The 22,984-nt window shown below is 37.2% G+C and overlaps 1 protein-coding gene across 4 annotated transcripts in view; it reads left to right on the forward strand.

The window, feature by feature from the left end:
• LOC137858676 (collagen alpha-1(XXVIII) chain-like) overlaps positions 1–22,687 on the forward strand; it is a 55,058-nt gene extending 32,371 nt beyond the window's left edge. For 3 of the 4 annotated variants that reach the window (XM_068686739.1, XM_068686738.1, XM_068686740.1), the window contains 25 exons: positions 687–755; positions 3,250–3,318; positions 3,749–3,817; positions 3,909–3,977; positions 4,914–4,982; positions 6,207–6,278; positions 6,874–6,942; positions 7,405–7,476; positions 8,348–8,416; positions 9,398–9,466; positions 10,049–10,093; positions 11,027–11,095; positions 12,031–12,099; positions 12,768–12,836; positions 14,238–14,306; positions 15,014–15,082; positions 15,814–15,894; positions 16,528–16,563; positions 17,672–17,708; positions 17,825–18,382; positions 19,041–19,282; positions 19,869–19,959; positions 20,046–20,114; positions 21,369–21,557; positions 21,972–22,687. In XM_068686739.1, coding sequence (XP_068542840.1) covers positions 687–755; positions 3,250–3,318; positions 3,749–3,817; positions 3,909–3,977; positions 4,914–4,982; positions 6,207–6,278; positions 6,874–6,942; positions 7,405–7,476; positions 8,348–8,416; positions 9,398–9,466; positions 10,049–10,093; positions 11,027–11,095; positions 12,031–12,099; positions 12,768–12,836; positions 14,238–14,306; positions 15,014–15,082; positions 15,814–15,894; positions 16,528–16,563; positions 17,672–17,708; positions 17,825–18,382; positions 19,041–19,282; positions 19,869–19,959; positions 20,046–20,114; positions 21,369–21,557; positions 21,972–21,982 — 2,400 coding nt within the window. In that variant the 3' untranslated portion in view covers positions 21,983–22,687. The remainder of the gene's footprint in view (positions 1–686; positions 756–3,249; positions 3,319–3,748; positions 3,818–3,908; positions 3,978–4,913; positions 4,983–6,206; positions 6,279–6,873; positions 6,943–7,404; positions 7,477–8,347; positions 8,417–9,397; positions 9,467–10,048; positions 10,094–11,026; positions 11,096–12,030; positions 12,100–12,767; positions 12,837–14,237; positions 14,307–15,013; positions 15,083–15,813; positions 15,895–16,527; positions 16,564–17,671; positions 17,709–17,824; positions 18,383–19,040; positions 19,283–19,868; positions 19,960–20,045; positions 20,115–21,368; positions 21,558–21,971) is intronic. The other variant, XM_068686741.1, reaches the window with a different exon arrangement.
• Positions 22,688–22,984: the final 297 nt, after the last annotated feature.

The raw sequence follows: 22,984 nt of genomic DNA on the forward strand, positions 1-22,984 counted from the left end.
AGTTCTAAAGCCACATACAGAACCATTTTAAATAACACTTAGGTTAAGCAGAGCTTAATCCACTGCCATTCTCTGATGTATGTGCAATCTCAAAAAATAGAGAAAAAAAAAAAAAAGAAAAAAAAAGGAGCAGGAAAACATTGTGAAACAGGCTCAAAATGGAGACATTTTGGACCTGCATTTAATGAAAGTTTTTTGTTGTTTTACTTGCCCCTCATGCTCCTATCAGATCTGCTTCCAAAAAGAAGAAATGTGCTATTATTCTCTTCATCAATTGCCATCATAACTTTGTATAGCTAGATTTTCTTCAGTACCATTGTGCATGGTCTTTACTCTGGTTTTCCCTCTTTCTCATAATTACAGTTAAATATTAATAATGATTAGTAACTATCTGTGAATCAAACTAAAGTTTAGGGAGTGAAAATGTCAGAAGTGTAAGGAAAATCAATTTCAGCTACATAATCTGTGATTTGTAAGCAACCAGAAAAGTAATACTGGCTGCCTTGTTATTGCTGCAGGCCAGAATGCTTGTCACTGATTCACTGTGAATATCATATTACTGTATTATTTTTAACAGGTTATAGCTACACGTCAACATCCAAAGACATGCTTATAACCTGTAATGACACTGAACATGCTGGTTTTGATTTGAATAATTCTGGACCATTTTAAACTTACGTTAACAGGGGCCTCAAGGACCACAAGGTATTCAAGGAGAACGAGGTTCACCAGGAGAAGGGCTTCCAGGAGCAAAGGTACAGCAATCAAAGGGTTCTAAGAGCAGAGCAGTGCCATTGAATGAGTGCATGCCAAAACAAGTCCATAGCAGACAAGGGAATTTCAGAAATTAGCTGTAATTTAATAATAAAATTTGGTATCAATTAATCTACTATACTGTCAGAGAATTTAGTTGGTTTAAATACAACTTCTAGGCAGGGGTAGGCTTTTTGGCCTGTAAAGTTGATATTTAATTGCCCTGACACTTAATTTGCAGGATCTAAGCCTGGAAAGAATTCCAGCTGTAATTTTAAAACAGCCTCTAGCATCTGGCTTTACATAAACTATTACAAAAGTGATTCCTTAGACAAAAAAAAAAAAAAGTCTTTTTATTGTTGTTTATTTCTAAATCCTTATATATGTGTATCTTTTCTCTCATGAAAGACAGGTTTCTAAGCTTTATCATACCTCAGCTTATGCATTTTAGCAAAAGGCTGGATTCAGTTTGTGGGAAAAGGAAACTGCTGTTACTGTTTTGCAGATACAGTAGGAAGTAATGACAAGCAGTAGCTTCGCTTACAAGGATGGACTCACTAAATCTCTTCCTACTAGCTCCTGTTGCTGTCTGCTGAAAACCAACTCAGCATGGGCTGTCACTTTGAACTTTGGTTACAGCAACAAGTGGCACAGCTTGCACAGGAGCGAAATGGCTTTAGTGAAACAATACCATAGATGCTGAGATTCCCTGAGAGTCTCCTAATTCCCAGTGTCTGTCCTGAGACAAATACTCTCTGTGGCCTTCTGTGTGACTTTTACCTGATTATTACTGTTTCAAATGGAACATAATTTTTAACTGTCTCCCTGGGAGTTGCACTGGATGAATAGTTATTATATAAAAAATGATCCTGAACTAGTAAGATTCACTAGATCGCGCAAAAGCCTCCTAGAGGGCTTCTTGACACTCAAACCATCCTAAGTATAGGTGGTGAATTCTTCCCTTTTAGCATAGTTTTAGCAATGTTATCAGATACAGCCTCAAACCTGGAAACCAATGAGTTCCTCTCTCTCACACATCTGTGCAATAGGTCCACCCATTTTTATTCATCCACCAAGGCAATTTTGCTTGAGAAAACAATAAACAAGTATTTCACAGATGCAGGCCCCAATTGTCCCTTTACTAAAAATCAGTTTTATAATTTTTGCTTAGCACAATACTGCAGTCAGGTGGATTTAAATTTGACTGCTGCTAGCAACATTATCTCTTCAAACACCTAGTATATATTTTATGATTAATTATCTAGTCTCACTTTTGATGGCTTGTATTTGTTTAGCAGATCTTATCCATGAAAATAAAAAAGAATTGGAAGGAAGTATATTTAGCAATCACTGCATTGATGCTGAAATACCAATACATGTAGGAAGAAACATGACAACTAATAAGTTCCGCACAGGAGCAATGCACAAATATGGAATAATGTATAATTAATTCAATTAACTAGTTGAAACTGTTGAGCAATTGAGATAGGCAGAATCAAAGGGGAGTTCTGTCTGCATTATTGTACCACTTGATTCTGAAAAAAAAGCCCAACTTTTTACTGCCAAATCTGACCCGAAGCCACACATGTATAAACAAAGTCTACAGGTATCTCTAATCCTAGTTATGGCTGCCAAGTATGTCAGCTGTACAGTTTTAAATGCCTTTTAAGCAGATGATTTGTTAATCTAAGACAAATTGTACAGTTGCTTTCTTTCAGCAGAACAGTTTTGCTAGAAGCTCACAATTCAGTAAAATGCAAAATGCAAGCAAGTGTTCTGAACTTTCAGGAGTAAGGAATGTTCTTTTTAAGAGAAAACCACATGATAGTTTTCAGTCAAAGATAAAGTGATGGAACTGGTTAGTAGGGAGAGGGAAAGCCTGTTGAGGGCATATAACTTCATTGCCCTGGGTGATTCTGTTACAATTTGCATAAGCTAGCTACCAGTCTTTGCTTGTTTTACTAATTGAAATACAAGAAAGCACAATATGCATTTTCCTCAAGACCACTGGATTGTAAATAAACATTTAGGGCAATGACATTTACAAATACACTTCTACAAACAGGACACTTTAGCCTGGTCTTTATTCTGGCAAAACTCTTAGTGAGAGCCAGATTCTCATTACAACACTTTAACCCACGAGACAAATAAGCAGAATTCAGCCTTCAGCTAGTCTCAGAACTCAGCCCTACTGACATTTAAATCAGTCATGGTTCTGTCATTGAATTGATGGGAAGCTGGACAGGACCCAATACAATCGAAGTGAGCAGAAAGATAAAAAGAAGTTTGTTCAGCATTTTCTTCAGCAATTTCAAATTGCAGAGCAAGCCCATTTGTGAAGACCTCTTTGGTATCCTGGAAAGCAGAACCAGGTGCTGCTTTCTGGTTCTTCTCATTTTGGTTTTCATGATGACAGAGCAAACAGTGTCTCTAGTTACTTCAGAGAGAACAGCTGTGTATTTATATAGTTAACGCTGCATTATTATTTTCTTGTAGGGAGACCGTGGTTTTGATGGACCAAAAGGTCCTCGTGGACTTCCAGGCATCAGCATAAAAGGTGAAAAGGTGAGCAGTAAATACACCAGGGGATTACCAAAGTGATAATAAATCTACGTAGTAGAGGGTTGTTCACTATAAAAGGTGTAATGAGGCAAGACACCCACAAAAGACCCCACACAATAAGGTATTTTGTAGACATTTATGCCCAAGAAATTCTATGAACCTATTTGAACATCTCTTTATATTAAGATAGGAAATGTTACAAAAATCACCTGATTCCGTGCAAAAAATCAAGGTTTAGAACTGGAAAAACAGACTAGCACTTGTTTGCAATAATGGAACCAGCAGGGAACAGATGCATATATGAAAGACACAAGGTCAGATCCCCAGCTTCCTTGACTTATGAAGTGATTAAGTCAACATGTACTAGCACAAGAGATATGCAAGATTGTTTCTGTATTTTTATACAGCTGTTTAACTGCACTTCATTTGCCAGGGTGAATTTGGTCCTCCTGGTTTACCTGGGCCAATAGGATTACCTGGAATTGGAATTCAAGGAGAGAAGGTGTGGTTTTCACTTTCCCCTCACCCCACAGTTAAATGTCTAGTAACAGAATATACTTTAATTTTAATAATTAATTATATAATCTTTTCAGGGAGTGGAGGGCCCAAAAGGACCACCCGGCTCCAGAGGGCTACCAGGACAGGGACTACCTGGACCAAAGGTTAGAGAATTTTATGAAGTACAAGTTCCTGTGCTGTTTTTACTGTTACGTTTTCTGATTAAGAAGTGGTCTGCCTCTATCCTTATGCTTCTTAAAGTGCTGAACACCAATCTAAAAATTGACTTATTGCAGGAAATTATTTTCCATTTCAAGAGCATCTTTTATTCTCAGTGCAGTTTCTTATTCCAGAAAAATACATATATACCTTACAGATTGGCTGCCTTCCATGTTAATTCTGCTGCCTGTTGCCTCATTTGACTTTGTGAATTTACTGTATCTAGCAGTTCAGAATGGTCCAAGGTATGATGATTACCACTGCTGAAGGAAAACTGTCACGATAATTTAGCCTTGACTGGTTAGCACAATCCAGAACTGTTAATAAAAGAAGTCAACCTTCAAGTGTTTGGAATGCAGATTTAAAGTGATTTTTTGAAAAGAGGTGTCAGATGAAGTTCTGAATGCCTGAAGGCTATTAAAGAATGGTCTAAAGGAACTAGAGGTGTAAGTGGGTCAAAGGTCCATATCAGGTAAAGTATTTTGGAGCATGAGAGATCACCTCTTACATTTGATGTGATTACAGGACAAGCTTTACTACTGGTACAAAGAAAGAGAAGGGCAAGCTGTTTATGGAGGTTAGCTTTGCTGTTGAAATTTTGGTGGGAAACATTCACAGGGGCATAAAATTATAGATTTATAGCATTAATCATTTCCACCAACAACTTTCCGGTGACAGCCCAAAATGTACTTAGGGACCTGGAGATTATCAATCTTTGTGATTTAAGATTGATAGGTTTTAAGGATTTTTAGGATTGATAGGGTGAAAGACATTATACTAAAGGTAGTATCTTTATTTAATCTTTCCTTAAATATAACCAACCAAACATTTGCTTTTCTATTTCTTCGTGACAAAGCTCTTGATAATAATTTCTACTTAAGGGTGAACAAGGCTTGCCAGGAGAAACTGGAGTGCCAGGAGAAAGAGGTGTTGGAGAACCTGGTTCTAAGGTACATTGTTAATAGAGGAATTATTCTATTTATTTATTTGAATTTGAAAAATTGTGGGTTTTGAGTGTTCTTTCTGTAGGCACTTTAAAACAGGTTTAGAGATAAACCTTAGGCTTTTAGTCTTTTTAATTTTCAACACAGACTTTCAGTAACCTCCAGAAATTGAAACATTTAATATATACCAGTTCTGTACAAAAGTAGGAATATTTATTGTGACTGAAACTTTTGATGTACCTACCCATGTTCAGATTAGTGTAGCACACACCTCACCTACAGGTTTGCCCAGACAACGATCCAAAATATTAAACACCTGTCAGAAATGGCAGTCCCCAGCACAAACTAAACTACAACCTGAGCTGGTGAAAAAAGCACAGAACAGTGGTTATTGTACTGTTCCTTCCCTCTTCACACAAAATGATATGGTGTAAACAGAGCCACAGCTATACCCTCACACATTTGTACAGTAAGCAAGCTGTGCTACTAGACAAAAGAAGAATTTTTTTGGAACACAGAGGAAGTTGTAACCACATTATCTCAGTGCTGAAGTGACTGAGATATTAACAAGTCCCTATGTTACCAACAGCCAGATTAACATAAAATAGGAGAGTAGATGAAAATGCACTTCCATGACAGTAGAAAGGCAAAGGTGTCTCCTGAGTTTGCTTTTTTGTTTGTTACATAGGAATTTGGGATGGGGGTTGGAAAAGGAAATAAACTGCTTCATTACTTGATTTCATTTCTCAAACTATGGTAACGCTGAGTGAATCCATTTGATCCCAAATGACCCCATTTCATCTAAAACTAGGTCAGGGTTTTGAACCTTATATAAATAGGCCAATGCCATTAATAGATTAACATTGATATGCACCATCAAAATGCCCATCATCAAATCACAGTCGGGTCTTCCTATTACTTTTAAAGCTACCACTTAATGAAATTATGGTATTATTATTTTTTAAGAATTAACTGGAGCATTAACAGTTAATAACATTATTTGTCTAGATAAAATGCACAGTTAGAACAATCAGACATATTTCTTCCCTTGTTAGTAATAAATGGCAGTTGTCATTATTTTGAAAAACACAAGATTTTTGGTTCATATGCATGTGTTTGCTATAAATACACACAGTTTAGTAGCCTTTTTAAAATAAATTTCCTTGATTCAGCAAAAGAATAGTACCAAGTCTGTATTTAACAGAAAGACTTACTTTTTATTGATGTTAGGGTGAACCAGGCCTTTCAGGACTTGCAGGTCTGCCTGGCCTTCCAGGAGAAGATGGAGCGCCTGGACAAAAGGTTGGTTCATCTCTCTGCAGCCTTCTTGCTTCCTTTCAAACATTCCTACTGTTTACCCTGTGCTGATATCCAAACCTAGAAAAGAGAAGTGGTGTTCATGGACAAGTGGAAATGTAGCACATTTTTGGTGAAAAAATTCTCTTTCAAACATATGATTTTAAGGAAACCTTTTCTTCTTTTTTCAGGGGTGGTGGTGGTGGTCATCTATTATCTTGTTTACAGTTGTCGGCTTTTTTAATCCCCTAAATTCCCTTCAATTCAAAAGGAAGGTCACTACAAAGGCTAAAGGCAACCCTTTGTAGCCTTATGATCATCGTATTTTCCCAGAATGAGATACCCATATATTTAAAAAATCTGTACTCAGAGTGTTCACTTATTACTTAGTAAACATGCTACTTCATGAATTCCACCTGGAGTTTTACAGTGGTTGCTTCTGAATACGGGAAGAAAATCCTGGGCCCACTGACATCAGTGGGAATTTTGCCATTGACTTTTAAAAGTCTTTGACTTTGAGTTTATTCAAATGAATATAAAGTTAACTCTGCACCATGTGTATTTAGTTCTCTGAAACAGTGCTTTAATTTTTTCATTCCAGGGTGAACCAGGATTACCTGGTCTTAGAGGCCCTGAAGGTGCTCCAGGAGTTGGAATACAGGGGGAGAAGGTGAGAATGTCTTACTACAGGTGCCATTCAGAATTGTAAGGCTCCAGGAATAGCTTTGTCAAAATCTTCTTTTTTTTTTTTTAGTCTAACACAAGTAATGAAAATATACATCTCAAAAAATAGGTTAACAAGTGTTTCTAGAAGCGGCTAGCTGCAGAATTTGTTCCAGCCTCAGCGTAAACCAACTTTGTAAATAATGAAGTTGATAATAGACCATCCAGGACATCTTTTTCAAAAAAAAAAGAAACAAACGAACAAATAAAATACTCTTGTACTGGTCCTCTATACTAATTCGCTGATGGAAAAGTAATTATGGTTTCTCATGTCACTATCTTTATCCTGTAATCTTTACCCTATAAAATAAAGACACTGGAAGTTGCTGGAGTCATTGTCCAAGACATTACACCAATTACATGTTCTTAATATTTGGCTACATGTGACATGTCTTCTCCATTTCTGTAGGGAGATCAAGGTCAGAGAGGAATACGTGGATTAACAGGACCAACAGGAGTGCCTGGGCCTGCAGGAGCTAAAGTATGTTCATTATCATGTTATGTGTGTAAAACAGCCCGACAGAACTGTGCTTTGTTGTAGATCGCAGGAACAACTTGCCTAGAATTAGCTTGCTTCTTAAGAACTACCAAAACCCACAAAGTTCAGCTAAGGTTTCCCTTAGCAAGACACACTATGATCACTATAAACATCTGGAAGCATTTTTAAAAAACTTTACTTTCACCTGCTGTTTCCCCAGTGACTTGGAAAAAGTTATGGAGCACTAATACTGGCATTTTATGCTGAAATATTTGGGAAGACAATATGGTGTATAGCATATACACGTGTAACAGGATTTTATTTTCCCTTACACTGATCAGACTCATTCATGGCTGATACTCTTTTAGGGATGTGGAGTTTGAATTCTCACTACTCACTGAAAGTGAGAAGTTTCTCCTCCAGTTTCTTATGAAGTCTTTTATTATTAATTCACACAATAGTATTTCCACATAAGAAGAAAAATAAAAAGAGGTAATAAAGTACACTAAAAGGACAATTAAAAAAAATCTATTCTGACAGAAAAAATAAATGTTTTCTTGTACACCTACACAGCTCAGCAGGAAGCCCTGAGTGCTGAACCAAGTCTAGAATACCCTAAGAAAAGGAATTCTAATAATATACATTTATTCAGTGACTGAGAGGAACCTCATTTCCATTGAGAAATCAGAACTATACTGCTTATCAGTTCTGCAATGGCTAGATTTCACTTAACATACAGTATCAACAAAATATTGAGACTTCTAATAGAATTTTATTGGAATATGATAAACTGCCACACCGATGTTTTCTCTGAGATATGCTCATGGTACTTGCAGAAAAATCCATTGCTTTCACTCTCCTTCCTTCACTGCAGGGAGAGCCTGGGGTGCCAGGACGTCTTGGAATGCCAGGCCCTCCTGGAAGAGCTGTGCCTGGACCAAAGGTAACATCTGCACTCCAGCTCCTAGTGCTTTCAAATACAGTATGAAAACAATGAAGTAGACATGCTTATTGTGTAAATAATTTCAGCCTTAGAAGGTTACCTAAAATGTCTTATTTCCTATCGACGATTATATATTGTGTGCATTCTAGTTACCATCATGACCTGGTATTATTTGCCAGCTTGAGGTGTAGTCTACCTGTGTTCAGTTCATTTCTTTGTCTTTGATATCTTTGGTATCAAAATATTTTTCTTTCATCTGTTCTTGGTGTTTATCTTAAATGCCCGTGAAACAAATATATGTGTGTATATATATATATGTATGTATATATATATATATGTATCACAGAATCACAAAATCTCTAGGTTGGAAGAGACCTCAAGATCATCGAGTCCAACCTCTAACCTAACACTAACAGTACCCACTAAACCATATCCCTAAGTTCTACATCTAAACGTCTTTTGAAGACTTCCAGGGATGGTGACTCCACCACCTCCCTGGGCAGCCCGTTCCAGTGCCTAACAACCCTTTCAGTAAAGAAATTCTTCCTAACATCTAACCTAAAACTCCCCTGGCGTAACTTTAGCCCATTCCCCCTCGTCCTGTCACCAGGCACGTGGGAGAACAGGCCAACCCCCACCTCGCTACAGCCTCCTTTAATGTACTTATACAGAGCAATAAGGTCACCCCTGAGCCTCCTCTTCTCAAGGCTGAACAAGCCCAGCTCCTTCAGCCGCTCCTCATAGGACTTGCTCTCCAGGCCCATGTATATATATATATATATATATATATATATATATATATGTATATATGTATATGTATATGTATGTATATATATATGTTATGTGTGTGTATATATATATATATATATAAAATTATTAAATTTGATACATATCTGTTTGTGTGTAATATATAATAAAAAACAGTCTATGATTGATGTTTAATGAAATAACTAACTAGGGTACATGTTTTCATCATTGCAGGGTGACATTGGGTTACCTGGTCTTGCTGGACCAATTGGAGAACCAGGTTTTGGGCTTCCTGGGGCAAAGGTAGCTCCTAAATTGATAAATTAATCACCATGGACAGTCAATCTTCCAGACTCCATGAACCATAAGCTTCCACATGGCAGAGGACCAGGGAAAATTTGACTATTTTTAATTTATAATGAGTAAATATGGAGAGGACACCTGATTTATGTGCTTACAGCAGCATACATGCCAAACAGTTAATTTTTCTCAGCCAGGGTCCTTCTTAGGTACATGGCTTCATTCCTAGGTATGGCACAGAGTAATCCGTAGACTCCAACAAGATCTCAGAACATGGGCCAAACTGGCCATGTGAGAAGAGATTCCTTAGGCAGTGAAAGAAGAACATGAAAGAGCAGCTAACCTCTAAGGACTTCTCTCTAGCACTTCTCTCATCTTGTCTCAGTGTTAGCTAGATTCAACTTTTCTTCAGGCTTTGACCTAGTGAATTTGACAATACTCGAGTACAGCCCCTGTCCCTTGTTCTCTGACTAGTCTTAAATTGTCAAAGCTCTTTTATTTAGATCATGCTCAGCATGTTTCTGTGACTATGTTCTTCACTTTTTGCTATCAATATTAGTGCATTTGCTGTTGCTTCTCTCTTAGATAAACGTCTGCACTAAGCTGTGTAGTAAGGTAAAACTTTACAAGGTAAAACTTTCTATAGCTTAATTTTTTAAAATAATTTATGCCTTTTCTTGGCACTGTTACACGTACCCGTACTTTGGGTAGTTGGAGGGACAAACACAGACATCCATCCAAATCATCCATTCAGCTGTAATTCAGAGCAATTCACTGCACCATCCAGTGCTGCTGCCAGGGTTTAATCCTCTTACTTTTTCTGGTAAATCTCTGTATCTGAGATACTCCAGCTATCTGGATCCATGAAAAGAGCTCAATAGTGCATCTCTGCTAACAAGCTCCTGTTACACTCAATTGCTTTAATGAGGTTCCACAGCAGTATAGGAAAATACAATTCTGGAACAACAAAATCAGGCAGGAACCTTGTGACAGAAAACATTTTCAAACTGACCACACAAATTGCTGGTGTCCCCAGCCCTGAGTCCTTTTTCTCACCACAAAGAACAAAAAGCACGTGCAGAAGCAATACAGAACTTTCACAGTGCTCTACATGTATAGTAGTTTATCTATCTTTAGTTAGCATTATCTAAAACAGCTACTCAGTAATTCAGTTCCCATGCTAGACTTATGGCTGTCTGTCAAGATGGGCTTGTGCCCCCAAAACTGGAGCAATAATAATCATGATAAAAATAAATAAAAATATGGGGAATGCAACTGAAGCCATTTCCTCTTACATGGTGTCATAATAATAGCAGACTGAGCTCTCAAAAGAGATCCAATTAGTGACTTAAAATTGGAAGGTCCAGTATATCCTCAGAGCTATTAAATATCCCCCTTTTAGCCCAGGATTAATAACCTCCAATAACCATTTACATAGTAAAATATGTGAGCAGATAGATAAAATCAACTTACTGCCTGCCAAAGAAGTTTCACTTTCATGGAGCATTTCCTGCTAGCAATTGCACTGGCAGTCATCTCATCTGTTTTTCCTGCCTTCATCAGGGTGACCGAGGCCTTCCAGGACCCCCTGGGCCCTTTGGGCCAAAAGGAGACGGTTATCCTGGTCCACCTGTAAGTTTACAGACAGTTTTTTTAAGGTGAATTGGGAACAAATAGGTACACCAAAGTGATTAACTTCCACAGCTGACATGCCAAAAAAGATTTGCTTGTCTTTTATGCTCCTCAACTGTGGAAATGCATTTCAGCATGGAAGGAAAAAGAAATCTGAAGTAGTCCAAGACTGTGCAAGTCCCACACTTCTCTTGATTACACAATGCAACACTTTCCAAGCAGGGATTTTTTTTAAAGTATCACCAACGTTTCAATCAATTTCCTCAATATCTTAATGTAAGATTAATGTAAGATACTGTCTTCTGCCCAGTCATCCAGAATTTTAACTCCCAAACAGGAGATCATAGCCCAGCTGAACGGGGTACAGTCCATATACGTGGGTGTGTGCTCTGGGCAGCACTATCTTCCAGAACCACTGAAAAAGCAACTGTGTCCAGAGTCAGAAGACCAAACAGTCCTCAGTTCTATTCAACAGGCTGCTGAGGATGTGGCAAAGAATGGGTCGATCAGCTTTACAGACCTTTACAGAAGCCTGTACTGGTACATACGACTAATGCCTGCAAAGAGGATACAAAGAGAAAAGGCCTTCTGTTCCTCTCCCTTGCTTGCATGTGTATGGAGCACTGAAGGAGGATTACTGCCTACAGTCAGGGAGTTTGGTGATATGCTAGCTATGTATTGTGAGCAGATAGATAAAATCAACTTTTTGGGATATTCAGCTTATTTAGCATATTGGTGATAGGCAGATGCACACTGACACAACTTCTGGCTTACCAGAGTGGAATTTAAGCAGTTACAGACCTCAGTGACCCCACTAAGAGACAATGTATTCAAGATACTAGCCATATTAATGTTAACAAAAATGCAGTCAACATAGCCTTAAGTTAAATTCATATTAAGTTAAATTCATATTCTGTCTGTGCATACAATTTCAGGGCTTGCCAGGCCTTCCTGGGATTCCTGGTGAACAAGGCCCTGATGGAATTGGACTACCAGGACCTAAGGTACAGACCTTAACTTCTAGAAAAGTAAATGCATACATACACTCCATGCAGATATACTTCCTACCCATAGGTCACAGTCAGAGTATCTTTTTCATACAGCTTTAACTTACTTGTCAGTATATAAAAGGTAGCTTCCATTGCAGATCTTCAAGCTTCAGTTCAGAACTCATTTTGGTGCTGACTGTAGGATTACCTGAATTATACAGGCAATTGACAGATTGAGTGCAGCTATTTAAACATACCTCCTTTATCTTAAAAGGAGAAATGTCTTTTTTCCATTCGCCTCAAACTGCTAGCTGTCTGAAGGCACTCACAGGAAAAGTATGTTAGAGCAGTGCCAATGTGCACATCAAGTATGATCCAACTCTGACAAGCAAGAAAGCAAAAAGATTTTTGTTGGCTTGGAGGAACTGTAGTTCATTTTATGATATGGGAATTGTAATTTATCTGTAACTTGCCTGACTGTACATGTCTTGGGTATGTTTAGACCATTGTTAAAATCCATTATCTTTCTCATCTTGTCTGCAGTATTCATGGTTTAGCTCTGTTTAGACTTACACTGTGCTTTTCAGCAAATCTCTCTTTGTCCTGTTTGAGCACAACAGATGCTGAGAATTCTAGAAATCAAACTTTGATATTCACTAATTTTTTAAAGTATCAATTTTCAGGGTGATCCCGGTAGTAGAGGACCAATTGGTCTCCCAGGATCCCCAGGAGAAGGCCTGCCAGGACCAAAAGTAAGCTATTTAAACAATTACATCTCCCATAATCTATTAAAAAAAAAAAAAAAAGTATAGAATGTGATCATGCATACACATCTTTATGTTTTCTGTCTTCACACTTCACTAGAAATAAATAATCCAACAGATAACTAAGGAATATAGTGTCTTTAATTTGTAGAAAATCAAAAATGTTTCTGTTAACCTGACATAAACCATGGCCTCTTCCCTATTGCAGAGGATAAATAAATGATAAGCTTGCATGAAGAAAACATGCAGCTCCTGCAAACAGTACCTCCAATTTAGTAGCAAAAATTTCTTCAGATCTAGCATTTTTCCAGACCTAGGATTAATGGACTAGTAAGCACTTAGCAGTGTCTTGCCTTTCTTAGTCTTAAAGCTGCAGGCAAACTACTGAGCTCTTCCAGAATTCTTTTTTTTCTTTTCTTTACTGTATGAAGTAAATCAATAATAATCTAATGTAATATATAATTATAATATACATCCTGAAAAAATGCCAGGAAATAATAAGAAGCCATTTTCCTTATGAAACCTCCCAAAATGGAAAATTCATGCTCTTCCAGCTTGACTTCAGAAGTCTATTAATTCAAAAAGCTGTTTCAGGATGTGAATGTGAATATAAGAGAAATGAACTGGGACAAAAGGAAGGATTTCATAACATCAGGATGTATCACCTGTACAATGTGTCTTGCTGGTCCTGGACTGTACACATTGGCCTGCAGGCTAGGTTTATGGCTAAGTGGTGGTAAAGCACCAATCCCACCTGTGCTAGGCATGAATACAGGATCCTTACAAATGAGAAAACTGAGAATTTCATGCAAGGCCACTGGATTTGCAATACAGGTATAAAATTAATACTATACTGCATGCATTCTGATTACTTCCTGTGGAAAACATATGGAACTGGAACATTTTCTCTAAATTCTTTAAAACATTTTCTCTAAGTTCTTTAAAAAATGAGCTTATAAATTAGCAACAAGAGAGTATTTGTAATGCCACATTAGTGTGTATGTTTGCAGGTCTGATGCTGTAAGCTTAGTGGTGATGAAAGATACCACATCATTTAGGAAATAATAATCCTCTCTTAAATCATAATTCAGTCCTCAGTGTCCCACCAATACAAACCATCCTTCAGTGCAACGCTCATCTCAAACAGCAAGGTGATTCATGTTCTCTGACCATAAGGTCCAGAGTAACTTCTTTGAAGTATCAACTGGATTTAAATAATCTGATAAAGGATAAAAAAAAATATTTATCAGCCAGAGCAACTTTATCCTCACTACTTATAAAAAGATATTAATGTGGCAGAAGACTGACAGGAAATTACATGGTGGTACAACAAATTATTGTGCGATTTTATTATGAATATTGTACTTAACATGCAGGGTTTCTCTCTAGGGAGCCATAGGACGCCCAGGGCCACCTGGCTCATTGGGACCTCCTGGTGAAGGCATTCAAGGAATTAAGGTAAGATGACTCTCTTATACTGTGTCTTCAGTATTTAACCTGTGCTGAGTTTTCAGTCTGACCATCACAGTATTAAGGAATCAACAGAGTGCACATTGTTATCACTTATATGGCAACAGAACCTGAGGTTGGACAGTGAGAAAGATAATTTAAGCACCTACAAAGTATGTTCTGTCTCTACTGCTGCAAACAAGCCCAAAGGTGTGTGGACTGGGGGAGGAGAAAGCAGGGACATCTTTTAAGAGGGCAAGATAGACTCACAAAATGAACCAGAATGAAAAATATTATTTATCCTCTTCCCAGGTCTTTCATACCCACAGAGACAGCTTGAAGTAGTTACATGAATTACCACCTGTGGTAGAGAAACATTCTCCATCCTGAATCTGTGTGTAATGTTTCATTTCCCCTGTACTTTGCACTTTTATGTGAAACATGTATCAGATGAGACAGATTCAAAAGGCAAAAAGAAAGAAAAGGGGAACAAGAAGGTATAAAGTGGGATGGAAAGAGAGAACAGGAAAATTAGAACAGATAATGATCATGCAGTTTTCAAATATTGTATGTTATACACATTATATAGTAGGGTAGACATACTGCTGAACACACTTGTTAAAATGCAGTTGAAACACTTCCTCTTTGAACATTTAAAAATAACGCATGATGACTGACTATGTAATGTTAATATCATTAACCTGGATTATCATTAGGGGGAACAAGGAATTCATGGAATGCCAGGACCACGAGGCCCTCCTGGAGAAGGGCTTTTGGGACAGAAGGTATGGTACCTAAATCAGAGATAATGTCTGAGCCCCAAACCAACATACTGAAAATGCTCAGTACAGTCAGCTCTCACTAAAGGCATGTGAATTCTGTGAAAAGGGAAAACCCCAGCCATTCACATGACCCTTTTAATATTTTATATTAATTTCCATGTTGCATATGTTAATATCATGTGAGGCTTATCTGCTAATGCGGCTAAAAGAAATACAGATATTGGTTTTAATATTGTCGACTTTCATTTGCCCACAGAGTTATGCAATATTTGGGGATTACATTAGTGCTAAGATAAATGTGTGTTGAAATCAGTTTTTGGATGTGATCACATCAGTTTATAAAAAATATACAAACTCCCATAGCCTAGCAAAAATCAAACCCGAAGGCACTAATTCCTTTGTTTGCTAACCTAAGCACCTTTTCTGGGCCAAAAGGTTTCTCAGAATATTTCCATTACTCATTCCAAATACATCCCCCACCTTTCTTCTCAATTTCCCTATGGTTATCTTAGTTTTCTCAGACACATACTCATGTTCATCATTCAGTATCCTATGAGACCCTTCTGTCTACATAGACTTGTTTGGGATGGTTCATTTTTCAAACTACTTCAGCTATTATTCCCATGAAAATGCTTACCCAATAGTACAACTTCTTCACAAAATTCAAAAACTGTGAAAAATGTAATAAAAAAATTACTTACACTTTCTATCTGGTTACCTACATGGCTTCAAAGGGAGATCGAGGAGCTTCAGGTGAAAAGGGGAAAAAAGGAGACAAGGGCAATGTGGGTGACCCTGGTTTAGCTGGAGAACCTGTGAGTAATTCAGTTTTATCGTGTCTGTTTTCTTAACTGCTCAAAACTAAAGCTGGGTTATGCATTTTTCTTGCTGTTTAACTACTCATAATCTAAAATACTTAAGAAACTGAAAATATGAAAACATATAAAAGCACAAAGAAGACATTTCTGTTCTGAGTACCTCAATCACAAAACACGGGTTCCTTCTTGAGGCAGTGAAAGCCAACATGTGTGTTTTAAGAAGAAAACTATGTGGTTCTATTCTATGGCAACCAAGCAACTGTAGGTTGAAGCTGATGTACTGATGAAAGAAGGCAAAATGGTAACTTCTGCTGATGGAATGGCCCCCAAAAGCTGGAAAACAAAACATGGTACCCTTCTATTCTGGCATTTGCATACTATTAAGTATACATAACCCAAAATTCAGTGACTCAATGGGAGACTTGAGGTCATCCACTATGCATAAAGACCTCACCATCTTTCCAGTGGTGCAGATATGGTAGGTACAAGCTAGTATCACAAGAACACTTTTTTCTAGCAGAAGTTCTTATTGACTACATATTATTTCAATAATGGTACTGATGAAGTAATATTCTGAATAGCAGTCTTACTAACAAATTGTAGTAGCTTAATTAATGATCACTGTTACAGGGCAAAACTGGACCAAAAGGAGACCAAGGCCTCACAGTAAGCAAATTCCTTTCTTTAAATTCCATCAGAGCAAGATTATAAACAAAACACAAGGTATGACCAATTAAAATGCAACCTACATAAATTATTATAGGAAGGGTTTTCTGACTAGGTGTAGCTCAAAAATAATATAGAAAGAAAAGCTTCTGATTTTTTTTTTTTCATCTGCCTCATGCTGATATGGAATTTAAAATTCCTGGTGATTTTACTTCTCTCTCTTCTTTATGTTCTTTTGCAGTTAGTGTTAGACAAGCCAGGTGTGTACCTGCTGCAAGGAAGCTTTTTAAAACAGTAATCAAGAGTCTAAAGAGCAAAGATCTTCAAACCTGTCATGGTCTATCATGCCTTGGGCCTTAATTATACTCCTGCTAAACATCAATTGCACAAGGCCCAAATTCAGCATGTCAGTGAGGTTTGTGGCAGGAGCTATTTGCAGTGGCAAAAGGCTGTATTTGAAAGACTGACTCAGTGCCAAATGAGTCCTACCACTTCAAAACATACAATAAATGATTGCTCTAGTAATAAAGAAAGTTTTGTTTGCATGTCACTGAGGCTATCACTTCTCTGAACAGACAACTCTGAAGAAAACAGCTGGTTTTAGTGCTGAAAGCTGGGTAATACAGTGGGCCAGGTACACTAGTGTTCACAAATCCCAATTCCATTCTGACTTGGCACTCTCACATGCCAGCTCACTAAAAGCAGCATGTTTCCTGAAGCTGCGTCTACTTCTCCACTCCCTATTGTTTTTAAGAGCAAAGGAATATCCAATTTATTTAGATTCTGAAATTTGAATGGGTTTTGACTTCAAGTTTTAATGAGAACCACATCATCAAACATTCTTTACAATAATAGCAGTTAATTGTTTTACATAGAGGTATTTCTGTTTTGTCACGTTTATGATTCTTATATGCCATACAAAATATCTCATTGTAAAATGTGGAACTTATTCCAGTTTTGGGAGGATCGGATTTGAAAGTTAAACACTAAGGTTCTTTGTGGACACAGATACTCAACAAAAACAAAATCTTTGGTAGCATCAATGCTATGCATTATTTGAAAGAGGCAAATGGTACAATATTTTTATATGTATTTTTTTCATATCCAGAGAGAAGATATAATTAAATTAATTAAAGAGATATGTGGTAAGTTTTTTATTTCAGACTCTGTTTTTCTTTGTAAAACTTGCATTCTTCTCCTTTCCAAAAGGATACCAAGTCATTGTGATCTGTTATTTTTTATTATTATTTTTCCTTTGCAGGTTGTGGTATTAAGTGTAAGGAAATTCCTATGGAGCTTGTATTTGTGATTGACAGCTCTGAGAGTGTTGGACCAGAAAATTTTGAGATTATCAAAGACTTTGTAACTGCTTTAGTAGAAAGAGTAACTGTAGGCAGAAACGCTACCAGAATTGGCCTTGTACTATACAGTTTAGAAGTTCGGCTAGAATTTGATCTCAACAAGTACACAACTCAACAGGATGTCAAACAAGCAATTAGAAAAATGCAATACATGGGAGAAGGCACTTACACAGGAACTGCTATCCGTAAAGCAACCCAGGAAGGATTTTTAGGTGCTCGAACAGGAGTGCGAAAAGTAGCTATTGTGCTAACAGATGGCCAAGCAGACAAGAGAGAAGCAGTGAAACTAGACATTGTTGTTCGAGAGGCTCACGCAGCAAACATCGAAATGTATGCGATAGGAATTGTAAATACTTCAGATCCAACACAGGCCGAGTTTGTGCATGAATTAAATCTGATTGCTTCCGATCCAGACAGAGAACATATGTATCTCATCGATGACTTTAATACCCTGCCAGGTGCGTTCACTGCAGCTTTATTCTGCATTATATCTGATGCTTCTCAGAACAGAGGAATAAAAATACGTTATCTTTGTTGAAATCATATTTTGATGCTGATCAGGATTAGTTCAAAGGTGCAAAATAACAGGATCTTGGAGATAAAAATTTCCTTCTTTTAAGTTGTCATGGTGAAGTCAATGAAATATCATGCCAACAGGGGATGTTGCCTACAGGCTAGGAAAGCAGTCATTTAAACTAGCTTTCTAAGCTGAGTAAGTGCTCATGCACGAGATCTGCTGGAGTTGAAACCAGTATCTAATGCTGGGGTAAATTCTAATTATTTACTTTCATTTCAATACCCCATTCTCATTGGGTTATTCATGTGAGTAAAGTAAGCAGTTACTTTCCCACTACCAACTAGTAGTTGGTACTAAGCTTAAATGAACAGCCCTAGTGAGTTCACCATATTTTGGATCATGTAGAGGACTTAAAAACTGGCGATTTTGTGATAATAAAATACACAGTTTAGAGAGCTTGGAGTCATCTTCTTAGATGCATATAAATAATCCAAAGGAGTACTAGATTTTATGCACATTATTTACATGTATAAATAATCCAAATTCAAAAATCCAATTAATTTCTGTGTATGATGGGGTTTTATACTTCTTTTAAACAGCTCTGGAGTCCAAATTAGTCAACCAGTTCTGTGAAGATGAACATGGTACCTTAATATACAATCGTAATGGAAATGGTGCAAGCATAAGTGGACCATCTTTACATTTAGTATCTTCAAGTTCTTCGTATTACATGCTTCAGAACAACAATGTTAATGGGCAATCACTTTCAGCACAGACACCTGGAGTAGCCACTGCAGAAAGTCCTCTGGGACTTGGTGATCTTCCTCAACCATTAGTCCCGGTATGAAAATTCAGCAAGTTTAATGAGCAAAAGTTTTTGATGTATTTCTTACTCTGCTGCCTGATGCAATATACAACTTTTCCCTTACTTTTCTCCAAGACAGGTACTGTAGTAGGTCCTTTCATTTGCTCTACTTGGAGCTGGCTGTTCTGAATACATGTTCAGATATTGCAGGCAGACAGTTATCTAATGGCCACAATTTATTCCTGAAACTGTTACAAATATTATTATTGCTGTGTTTAATACAGCTATATTTGTGTCCCAGTGGGAAAAATAACCTTATTAAAGTGAAATTGCAGTAATAATTAACTTTAAAAATAGTCATTAAACTCAACTGAAACATGCATGCTAAAGTTTCTAATAAAATTCTGAAAAAAATGAACTGAAAACAGAAACAAAAAACATGTTTAGGATTGACAGCTGTCCTGGTAAACCAATCCGGTGAGGTTAAAATCCTGATTCTTAACACTGCAGTCTAGGCAAATGGGAAGGAAAAACATTAGAAAACCTAAGCAGTGCAGGGCCTGTTCATTTTGAGACACTGCACAATATCTGTAAAGGAAAGAAAATCAAATGTTTATTTCAGACCAAAGTACCTCCTGTGGTAGTTTATGAAGCTTATGAAGAGGAATTAGAGGAAGAGGAACAATCATCTTTGCTAACAGTGGACACTAGAGGTATTATCATTGTTAATATCTCCAACTTCTAGTTACTTTTGGCTGATGAAAAAAAAAAGCCTCATGTTGTTTCTTTTTACTTGCAGCCATATCATCATTGCCACCATCAGACGAAGTGCTGACTCATTCAACTGCAGGGCTCACACCAAGGCCAGGTTATAGATCCTAACTAATTTTTCATTTTGTTCTCTCTTATCACGATACTAACTTTATAAGGCTTTAAATCAGAGTCTCTCTGTTGGGCCTATCCACTCTGAAGATTTCATGAGCCCATGCTGTGGAAAAGAAGCCACTTCAGGATTTTATTGCAGATGTAGCTGTAATTCTTCACCAGCCTGTTGGCCAGTTCTCATCTCCCCAAGTGCCAAACCTCACTGTTCATTTTATAGCAGAAGCAGACTGAGCTGATAAATGGCACCAGCATCAAAGAGAAACGTAGCACTAGCTGAGGTGGGCCAGTAAGCATGGAATTCTTCAACCAGAAAGGGTTGGTCTGCAGAGATAGGAGGCTGCATTAAAGAGAGAGAAGATGCAGCACAATGATTTCAGAATTGGAAAGATTTCTCTTTCAGAAGAGAAATAAGGAAAGAATTTGAAGCCATTTGAAGCAAAATACAGTAATTAGCTAACCACTCAAAGGGTTCATTCTTTTCAGATGAAATATCTTAATGTATTCTGTTCATCACTTTGGGGGTTCAGATGTTTGAGTTCCAGTAAGAATGTATTATGATTAAACAACATCATAATAGACTGTATGTTTCCTGGGAACATGGGCACGACTAACCCAGAGGCTTTATATTCTAATATTTTATTTTATTTAAGTTTCCAGATACTGGATGCAAATGACACATACAGAACACTGATATCACAATATTAAACTTGAAGGGAAAATGTTTTTCTCATGGTATTATAGTGAGTGAGACTGGCAAGTCACAATTCTCTAATGTGTATCTGTAGGTTGCCACTATTTTAATGCCTCTGCTCCCACACCACAAAAAGAACTAGTGTCAAAACCAAAGCAATGCACTGCAGAAAGTTGATGGTCACACTTATGGTCTGAAAATAGTTGATGCAAGTCTTTGGACGGCACTTTTGTTTTGCTCACAAGATTTGTTGCTGATTATTAGATTTTAAAATTTAGATGTCAAAATAATCAGATAAATACTGTTTGCTCATTTTGTATGTGGAGTCGTAACACTATTATTTTTTAAGTTATTAGAACCATGTCAGAAAAGAGGCAGTTTAGTTAATGACCTATTAAGATGCGCTAATATCATTAGAAGTTAATCTTAAATGGTTACATAATATCAGCAGCGAAAAAAAAAAAAAGTTAAAAAGTTAAAAATTAAGCAGTGCAATTGATTTTTACACACTCAGCTGTGTTTGTTCCTTTTTCTTTCTTTTTTTAGAAAGCGTTCTGGACCTCCGATGCAAGTTAAGGCTGGATCAAGGGCCATGCCGTGTTTATATCATAAAATGGTATTATGATAAACAAGCCAATGCTTGTGCTCAGTTTTGGTATGGTGGCTGTCATGGGAATGCAAATCGTTTTGAGAGTGAAGAGGAATGTAGAGAGGCTTGTGTATTTTCTTCTGGAGGTAAGAATTTGTATCTGTCTCTACATTAATAGTTAGCAAGTCATTAATTTGCTACTTGCTATAAATCATACACTATTGTTCTGGTTTAGTTATGGAGTATGTAAAATTAAACCCACTAATTTAAAGAATGTTAAGATTGTGAAGTTGTATACTCACTAACTAGAAAAACATCTAGCTATGCGTGTTGTATGATGTAGTATAACAAAATACCAAATTTTCATCACTATCAAAAGTACTCATTTCCTTTTTACCAAGATTCAGTAACATCAGTATAGCACTTGCAATACTAACTGCCCTGCCTTCTAAATACTACCATTATAATCACCAACTATATTTCATTTTAATTTATCAACATGGCTTCGAGAAGCAATCTTTGGTCATTAAAAATCACATAATTTCTCTTCTTCATTACAGAAACCCAATAGTTGGCATGAATTCTACAGATTCTTCACTTTCTTTAAGGAAAAGTATTCCGACAAACCCAATTTTAATATTCCAAGCACAAAATATCTGTCTCCAAGTGACATTCATGTCACGACTCAGAGGTTACTAGATAAACACAGTAAATGCATCAGTTTGTTCCCTACGCACTCTCCAGGTCACAAGACAAGGAGGTAGTTGAGCTATTCACCTCTCCCAACCACATGCTTGTTAGATTTTGCCCTTTTATCTGTAAGCTCTCCTCTGTTACCTTTAACTAGAAAGATACATGAAAAATGCAGTTGTAATACTTCCACAAATTTATGAGTGACTGCACCAGTAGCTGACATCAGTAAGTTAGGTTAGTTCATGTTCAAAGTGGTTCTTGGCATGTTGTTCCTCTACTAAAAGTCCTAATTTTTAAATGCATTTTAGTATTTTATTTCTTAAAAACTCTTAACTTATGTTGAAATCTTCAAATGCAGTGTAGTTTATTCTTTACTGCTTGTCACTACCATATTGCTTTTTACATTTATGTCTGCCTTTATATAATGTATTATTACTTGTATTATGTGCTTAAAAGCTTGTTTCTAATAAAACATTTCTGTTTTTACTGCCAGGACAGTGTGTTTAATAGTACCCTTACAGAAATAGAAACTTACCTCACTCTACACTCACACTCAATCATGCTCCTGATGATGTAACAGGATTTTTGCCTCAATCTGTAATGAGACCAAACAGCACAGATTGGGCACTCCTGTGTAGGAAGACAGAATTTTCTTCCCTGACTATTTTTCTCCTCAGCCGTGCCCTGCTCACCCCGGTCAGGTGGGGCAGTGGGTGCGAGGAGCAGGATAGGCGGGCCTTTGTGCACCTTGTCATGACTTGACGCTCGTCACTACTTGAGGGAGCTTGTTGCAACTTCCAGGCTGGCTGTAGCGGGCTCAACACAAATTGAAGGGCTGCTCTGAGAAAAAAACCTGTCAACGGCCAAGTTTATTCCCTGG

Source organism: Anas acuta, chromosome 6, assembly GCF_963932015.1.
Source record: "Anas acuta chromosome 6, bAnaAcu1.1, whole genome shotgun sequence".
Taxonomy (NCBI): Eukaryota; Metazoa; Chordata; class Aves; order Anseriformes; family Anatidae; genus Anas; species Anas acuta.